This window comes from Adelges cooleyi, unplaced genomic scaffold, assembly GCF_023614345.1.
Source record: "Adelges cooleyi isolate 19-005CV unplaced genomic scaffold, UGA_ACOO_1.1 ACOO_flye_CR_arks_rails_tigmint_CR_PRNA_1, whole genome shotgun sequence".
Taxonomy (NCBI): Eukaryota; Metazoa; Arthropoda; class Insecta; order Hemiptera; family Adelgidae; genus Adelges; species Adelges cooleyi.
This window is the reverse complement of record NW_026095751.1, coordinates 3,362,579-3,371,577: the sequence shown is the minus strand read 5'-3', so window position 1 is coordinate 3,371,577 and position 8,999 is coordinate 3,362,579. Positions and strand designations below refer to the sequence as shown.

General features: G+C 31.0%; 1 protein-coding gene across 1 annotated transcript; it reads left to right on the top strand.

The window, feature by feature from the left end:
• Nucleotides 1-3,112: 3,112 nt before the first annotated feature.
• Nucleotides 3,113-6,346, top strand: LOC126832975 (uncharacterized). The gene is made up of 9 exons (XM_050564051.1): nt 3,113-3,412; nt 3,519-3,675; nt 3,882-3,958; nt 4,034-4,205; nt 4,276-4,334; nt 4,526-4,682; nt 4,941-5,011; nt 5,525-5,693; nt 6,060-6,346. The coding sequence occupies exons 1-9, from the start codon at nt 3,356-3,358 to the stop codon at nt 6,158-6,160; spliced, it is 1,020 nt and encodes a 339-aa protein (XP_050420008.1). The 5' UTR covers nt 3,113-3,355; the 3' UTR covers nt 6,161-6,346.
• The last annotated feature ends 2,653 nt before the right edge of the window (nt 6,347-8,999 follow it).

The window sequence follows — 8,999 nt, the reverse complement described above, 5'->3', positions numbered from 1 at the left end:
CATTATTCTCAATTTAAACAGTTAATGAAATATTGTAGTTCCTAATTTTTTCTTCGTTTAATATGTTATGGATACCCATGAGTTCTAACTTCTGACAGATTTTCAACTGAAAGGTTCTAAAATTACTGCTAAGCCCCCCCCCTCCCAAAAAAAAAACAAAAAAACTTCAATCCCCCTAGGGAAATGGGTATAATTTAAACTTGAGACTATTGACGTATGGCGGCATAGCAAATAAATATTCCTTATACTGAGTGGTTCACGATAAAATTACCACCCTGTATATTGGTTCCACTCTTTTGTTTTTTCTTATCCGTAAAAAACCTTTTTGAAAATATTATTACATGGTTTTATCGTCGTTTTATTTTACTAAATAATGGTATTTATATTTTGTTTTCTTATACGAAAACATAATATCCATAACACTTTGTTAGTGTGTCATTTATTTGTGTAGTGGTTTAAATTGAATGTGTTTTTAAAAAACAAAAAAAAAACACATTTTCATATGAGGTTTTGTATTCTTGTTTAAATAGTTACATGCTTAGCCATACATTAACGCATGCAATAAAAAATACATAAAAAACCCACATATTTTCATTGTTCATATATAATTTGAAAACTAAATTATTTTATGAAAAATATACAAATTTTCAAAAAATTAGGGGGCTCGTTTTATTAGGCCACAATGTCCACCGGTCATCACATTGTTTATTTGTATCTATTTATACAGAGTGATCCATCTGATGCAAAACACTCATTTTCTCGTAGTTATCTAAACACGTTTTATTGTAACGGATTACCGCTGTTATCGACTATAGAATAATGCAAACATAAATATGCTAATAATTTAGTACAAATTTAAAAAAAAAAACCATTGATTTTGAGTGTCTTATTTTATTTAGAAAAAGTTTCCCGGTCAAGGTTTTACAACTTCTAAGCTAGTTTGTGTATTCAAATAAATGTCTGTAGTCTAGTACAAAATTAAATAATTAAACATTGCTTATTGTTGAGTTATTCAACAATAATTACATTTATTTGTTGCATGTCTACAGAAATCATATTATTAACTGAAAGTGATAAAATTCACTTTAAAGTAAACGCTTCGACGCGAATCTGTAGATCACAGGAACAGAACAATCGAAAAAGCACTGTTTTGACATTGATGTGTTTAAAATTGTATTTTTTTTATTATTATTAGGATGAATAACCTAATGGTTAATCGACCGTCTGCAAACTTTTTTTGTTTCCCATCTCATCGCAATTAACCGCAAGCGTAATTATTTTATTAAAAAAAAAAAAAGTCTCCCTCGATTTTGAAAAGGAAAGGAATTTTTGGACTAATAAAGTACTTTTTTGGTTCAAATTTATACGAATATTGTACAAGTTTTAACAAACATTTTAATTCGTGGTCATTTAATGTCGGTGGCTATTGAATTTGTTCAACTTGAATATTTATTAGAGTTCGTTAATCGGTGATGATAAATGTATTCAAATTGTATCGCAAATCTCAATTTTGTACAAAAAACAATGATGCATTTGTTTACAATAAATACAGTATTTTTTCTACGACGACTGTTGCAGTGTACACAAACGACCGAAAATATACTCGTTGGTATCATAAAGTTTCAAGCTTTAACGTTGAAATAACTTAATTTATTGTTTTTTATCGGGGACAAGTTGTTTTGTTGTTGTGCAATGCAAATGTAGCAATGTAAACAAAGGGCGAATTTGTGTTTGAATATCACGGTCTTTTGGGTTTTAACATCATAAGAACTGCCATATTTTGCAAAAACAGTTTTTATAGATGTATTGTTGTTTTTCGAAAACACGTCGATTTCCACGACGAGTTGTTCGATACAAACAACTGGCTAAAACATAATAAAAAAACAAGCAGTTTTTAACATATTCGCTCTGTTGTAAACAAGCGGTATTTTTTTTTTTGGGTTACACAGTGCTTACGGCTGTACAGTTGGGTCGAAAAACAACAGCTCTTTAAATAAATACATGCTAAAATATTTTGTATTTTTTGTTTCCTTGTTTCAGCGGCGCTATTATCGGGGGTACTTACATCAGGGCTCAAGACTTTAAGGGGTCCATTTTTTTAGCGACTTTGTATTTGCTGTACTTGTGGATTAAATGGAAAACGTGACGCCCGCATATATTGTTGTCTAAGTCTAATAAATTAGCAACATAGGCCCAGAGCAAAATTACGTTGCTTAGATTTAAAAAAATTGCGTTTAAGTTTAAAAACAAAGTGAGGTTATTATGTTAAATTCCCTAATAAACTTTCGTAATTACCTATTGCTTTACATATGATTTAGCACGAACGTTTTATTTTCTTAAATAGATAACAAACAGTGAAAATTTTTGAAACAATTATATTTCTTACGAGTTCACCCAAAGTTTAGGAAACCGACTATCTAGAAAATCCATTGAATTTAGATCTCCGTTTTCGCGTCCTTTGAGCAAATATAATCACATAGTATTATATACTATTTACTGTGTATGGAAGTATAATTTCTATAGATTTTGTCGTTAAATATCACAATACAAAACATCACAATACTATACATATATATTATTATTTGTCATAAATAACGGACCCAACTAGTAGTTATATAAATACAGCTAGTATTTTTTTATCTTAATACAAATTTCTTAAAACCTATGAATATCCTTACACCATCCCCCACCCCCCAAAACTCTGGAGTAAAACCCACTGGACCACTCGGTAAGGCCACACGGTCTTAGCATTGTCAGTGGGTGAGCAGCGGCTTGGCGGGGGAGTAGGACACAGTACCGTTGAACATGTCATTTATGTGAATAAGTTTGGTGACTATACATATATTATTAGAATGATTTTCTCATCCCTTGAATAAATGTAATCGCATAGTAGAAAAATATTTTTTTTTTATTTAAACAAATAATATTATATGAAAATTTAATAACGTTTTTTGTTCGATGTATTGTTTTTGTGCGATGTACAGCAAATAAAAAATATATACGAATATTGTTATTATATGAAGATTACAAGCATTGGTCGTTTGCTAAAAATTGTTTTTGGTTTTGTGCGATGTACAGCAAACACAAACTATATTATTGTTTCATATTTCAGGCTTACCGTGTGTTAACACATGTACAATTGGGTCGAAAAACAACTCTTAAGTATTTAACGTGTAAATAAAATAAAACGAAAAACAACTACCTACGAATATTTCCGTTTACATATTTATGTTGGTTTTTGTCAATCGCACCATATAAAAGACACCCCGAATCGAATCGAATTCCACTGTTCAACCGACTTTGGTATCGAAGACGTACTTCTGGTTCAACAAAGTGTTTGAAAAAAAAAGCCATCATGCATTTTAAAATTGCTGTTATCCTCTGTGCGTTGTACTTCGTGACCATGACACAGGTTAGTATAATTCATAATAATAAAAACTATAGATGCAATAAAAAAAATAATTTCAGTCGTTAATAGTATGTATTATTATAACTATTGTACTTATCGTACTTTGTAGAGCGTCGGAGTCAATCAGGATCAAATCAAAAAGGTTGTCGATTTAGTAAAAAAAAACGAAAACGCTAAGGACCAAATTACCCCAGAAAACATCAGAAAATTACTAACAGATTTGGGCGTCGAAGAGAAGAATTTGAAAGGGTGTACATACGAAACAGGTAAAAAAGTATCTTTTCAACAGGGTTAAAAACTTAATTTAATTGTATTTAATTTATTTGATTGTAACCAAATTTTACCCCATCCAACTTAAAAACAAATTGTCACTAAAAAAAACATCCATCGGCATTTACAAATTTTTCAATTTAACGCACTCATATTGGCTAGCTCGATTGAAATATGCTTAAAGTTTTATTTTTAAATATAGACACAAAAGACGGTAAAAAAGTACAAAGTATAATTGTGTTTCTGACCAAAAACAAGAAGACAGAAGACCTCTGGACGGTAATAACAAAAAAAATATGGGCAAATTTGTAATTAATACGATTTTATTATTTCTATACACGTTTTTCTACATAGCTCAAAAATTTATCATCCCAAGAAGTAATAGTATACTTGAGCCTGTTCATACATCATGACAAAGAAGGAGGCGATTTGGATGGTCTAGTTAACCCTGCGGAATTAAAAAAAATCATTGGAGCTTTAAGTTTAAATGATGGCGAGAAAGAAATTTTGACAGGAAAATTTCAAGGTGCTATTGAGTTAACGAAGCAGTGAATTTCATTTCTACGGTTGATCATTTTAATTAATTATTTTTACAGATGACCCAACAGTTAATTTCGCCGAATTCTTGTACGGCTATTTGGATGTAAAACAAATAGTAAGAATTTATGATTTTGCTAAAGGCTCGATAAAATACACGTGTAGTTATGATTTTGCCTGGCATGGCATTTAACGTATCTAAGAAAAATATGTTTTGTAGATTTTTAGCGCTATATTTTTAGCATTAAAAAAAAAGTCAAACTCCTGTCGTACATTTAATATTCACATGATTTAAATATTTGTTCATAGGGCAGAGGTCTAGACATGGAACAGATGACAAATCTGAGCAATATTAAAAAATTCAAAACAAACGACGATTGCATTCAACCTGATAAAATAACAGAATTTATCCAAGGGTTATCAATAATTGATGGCCAGCATGAGAAATGGGAATTCGAACGCTTCCGTAAGTATATATTTTTTATATTATCTCGTTGGTTATTAATATTAGTCTATGTAGAGTTGGCAAAATAACTTTTTTATCTGTACGAAGCAGAGTCAAAAATTATGTTTTACTTAATCATGTTACATATGTTTATTTGTACTTATAAAATAATTGTTATTTAATTTAGATTTATTCAATTACTTATTTGAAGTTTTTCAACTTTGACTCAATGAGTATATTTTAATAAAATAAAAAATGTATTTAATATTTTGACCATAGAAAAATATGCCCTGGAGTTGCAAGAGCTGGTAGTCGTTTCAGCAGAATACAAGAAAACGGCCGACGAGAAAGTAATATTAACAGTTTTATTGCAATTACATTTTGTATAATTTTACTAGGACGCACCCCCCCCCCTCCGCTCAATTAATTGAAGTAATAAAGTATGGGAAATTGTTGGTAAAGTCTTAATCATTTAGAGCTTCAACTGTAGTGCACACTCCTACAGTCTTTTTGTTGCCAGGCTGTCACTGTAATTGGTTTGGAAAAATATTACATTTTTTTTTTCCTTTACTTAAGAGTTTTGCGCCAATCTAAACGCGAGTCTGGACGATTTGGACTGAATTATAATAGCTTACAAAAAAAAATTACTAAAAAAACTTAAACGTTAAAAATGTATAAAAGGAAAAATTATTGGATCTACCGAAAAACTCCAATGGAGATAATATTATGCTCTTCTATTTCGCTATGAAAATTTGGCGAAGTCAATGCTATCACACTACAAATGACGCGTGGATAGCGTGTTCGTGTGCTTTATATAATCTAAAGATGTGCTCTACGTGAATTACTTTGTTGTTTTTTTTTAGAAAAGAATCGTCCTTCCTAGCCCCGCAGTAAGAGATTATGTATCGGGTTTCGCTTTTCTCGATACGAACCAAGACGGTTTACTCTGCGGTAAAGAACTTGACGATATTGTGGACAAGCATTTCAAAGGAGCTACTGCTGCCTCTATCCTGTTTGACGGCAATGACAATGGTAATATTGCAAATTCCAGCCGTAACAAAATCGGCTTAATTACATTAAATAACCATCACAATTAGGACGAGCATATTATAGCACGATCTAGATGGTTTTACGTGTGCAGACATTTTCACAAGTGAACTTATGAAAAATGTCCATTAGTTAATGGGCATGCGATTTATGAGATAGATTCTTTGGGTTAATATTTAAAAAAAATACGGTAAATACATTTTTTCTATTAATTTAGACTATAACGCGACGGGTCATGAGTGATTTTACAGTTCTGAAAAGTTTTATTGGAAAAATATTGTAAAAATGTCGAAGTAGAACTAGAGACAAAACAAAATAAACCATTTAACTAAAAATAATTTTATTTTTCAGGCGACGGGTGTCTTGATATTTTGGAGATGTTAACCGTGACATTTAAGCAGTTTGAGCAACTTAAAACACATTGTAACTGTCACTGTCCCTGTCATAACTAAACGCTGAAAAGTTTTATGAGTTTTTACTGAATTGAATATTATATTAAATGATTTACATACTTATATTTTTTCGGGAGTGCTTTAATTGTGGGTAATACATTTTATGTTTTATGATTCTTTTCAAAGCAGTATAATTGTACACATATATTTTAATTATTTAATGATTTTAGTAAATATACAACGATTTTAATCCATATTAATAAATAAGATACGATTTTTTAAGTATGAATGTGTCAATTCATTAAACGTTTGAATAAATAATGTAATACCGTGAAAATTATGTTTTTATTTCGAAATCATTATAATTACCCTTCTTGGGCCTTGCAAGCCGTTTAGATCCCGACAGCACAAAAACAAGTGTAAATACAAAAAATTAATAACAGCCTTACCATGTTTTAGGGGTATTAATGATGAATCGCTGTTATAAACTGTTAAAATTAGTATCGAAACCCGTCGAATAGCTCTAATTTAAAAATTAAAAATCTTCAAAAAAAAAATTTAAGTTTTAATTTACTTGAGTGTTCCTCAATCTCAAAAGAAAAACTACTTAAGTTACATTAGTTTCAGAGTATTTTATCTTGAACTAATGCAAAATACTGGGCGATTGATTAAGGATAAGGCATTTATATTAGTGCATTATCCTAAATGAATCGCTCTAAATTATTTAAAAAAATTATTAAGTATCTACAAAGGCACTTAAATAGCCTAAGTACATAAGGTTTAAATCTTAAGGGATAAATCGAAATGAGACAGTCTTGGTAAATATGAAATAAAATATCCTACTCCGCAGTATCTAAAAATGGGTGGAGTTTTTTTTAACCACAATAATTAAGAAATACAATACCGACAAAAATGTACTTTAGCTTTTTCCCGGCCTCTTCGTCCTCGGACGACTTCCTTCTCTCTCTCACATCACTATCACTGTTTTTTCACAAATTCTCCCGTTCGCCTTAGTCCTGTGGGGATGAACCCCAATAATGTAGGTCCCAGACCGGGCCAGACAGATTGGCGACGTTAAATTGGTCAAACAACGGCTCCAGGGTCGAAAACCGATTTATTGACCCACCGTTGTCAGGCGTTGCTATGCACGAATAAAACGAACAATGAATATTTCAAACATTTTAAAGTTTAACTCTGAAAACTCGGAATTACTCGGCCAACACGGCAGGTAAGAAGGTGCGTGACCCCGGGTCGGAATCGCTGGATTTTCCTCTATCTGCCGAGACTTTGCGCGCGAGAATCCGCTACTTAGAAATAAAGTTATAGGTTCCAAAGGACCACTACCTATACCTAAGCACTAACCTTCGGGTTTTACGTTCTCCAGCCGTCCCCGGGCCTCCAAATCGACGCTCCGGGTAAGGAACACCGCCCGAATCGACTAGACAAGTCCGTAGTAGTCGGGATGCTCCAGTTCTCCTGTTTCGGTGAATAATTTTTCCTCAGCAACGTGGTCGCCCGGGGTATTTTTCACGTCTCTCTTCACAAGGAGGATTGCGACTACGATGCTCCCTCCACCATAGTCGATAAAGGGAGTTGTAGTGTAGACGGAAAACAAAAAATTATAAAAAACGATCGCGAATTACTTAAGATATAAGGAAAATAGGCCGGAGCGAATACATCGAATACCACTCGTTAGTACGTTGTTACAGATTACTTAGGTTACAGGTTATTTATTATATCCGATTATGTCATTATGATACAGAGTACAGTGACACTATTTTTATGAGTTGTATTAAAAATACTCGTCTTTGTAGTGATGAATGAAAATATTTAGAAATATAGTAAAAAAAAATCAAAATCTCTAAAAAGTCATAACAAATGACCAGATAAATGAAAATTTTAAATTCAAACGCTAACGTATTTTTTAATTTTTTTTCTACAAATGTATGTATTTGAAAACCTTTGTTGACATTTAATAAAACACAAAATCTTCCTTTTTGGCTTATAAAGATTAGTAATAAAGATTTTAAAAATATTTTAAAAAAAGGTGAAAATATATGTATTTTAAAAATTTAGGGGGAAAAAATTCCTAAAATATTCATATTTTCAATATACAAATTTGTGTTCTAGTTATTATTAATTATGTTTATTGCTAAAAATTGTTTTTATACAATGTGGTTTCAAATTTTAGTTATGCACAACTATTTTTGTTTTCATATTAGGTATATTATTAGTTTATTTGATAGCAAGTTGTAGAATTGTTAAGTGGTAACGCATACAGTTTATTAACTTTTTAAATTCAGTATAATATACTAAATATTTTGACTAATTATTTGAAACCAGTTGAAACAACTGTTTTAGAAGTTATGAGTGTTTAAAAGTAAAGATGAGAGGAGAAATGCGTGCAGATAAAAATTTCTTCTTTTCTTCTTGCATTAACTTGAACCTTTAATAAGTTTAAAAGCAGTCATACAAATTTGGTTATCGGTAAGTCAAGATTTTTAACACAAGATTCTCAAATAAAAACTTTAATGTTATGTGTTCGTAACCAATTAGATTTTTAAAGTTGCTAGCAATAAAACTAAGTTAGCAGGGTGGTAAAAACAGAAAAATTGTGAAAAATTTAGATCATATTGTATAAAAAAACAATACGAAAAAAAAATGATTTAATTTTTTATTAAACCCTACAGATACTGAGTGGTTCTCGGTGAATAGATTAACATGTATAACATATTTTTGGTGGCGAAATTTGAATTTCGGCTATTTTTTTCGTCCGAGCTCTGTACCGTGCTCTGTTATCACAACGTTGTTTTAGCTTCGATGCAAAGCGAGAAGGTATTGGTTTTACTCTGTTGTGTGTTTTTTTTTTATCTGTATACACTGTAACTTTTTTAATACT

Coding starts and splice junctions, on each gene's coding strand:
- LOC126832975 (XM_050564051.1), top strand. CDS start 3,356: ATGCATTTTAAAATTGCTGTTATCCTCTGTGCGTTGTACTTCGTGACC. Junction 3,959..4,033: donor AGACAGAAGACCTCTGGACG/GTAATAACAAAA, acceptor TTTTCTACATAG/CTCAAAAATTTATCATCCCA. Junction 4,206..4,275: donor TTTGACAGGAAAATTTCAAG/GTGCTATTGAGT, acceptor TTATTTTTACAG/ATGACCCAACAGTTAATTTC.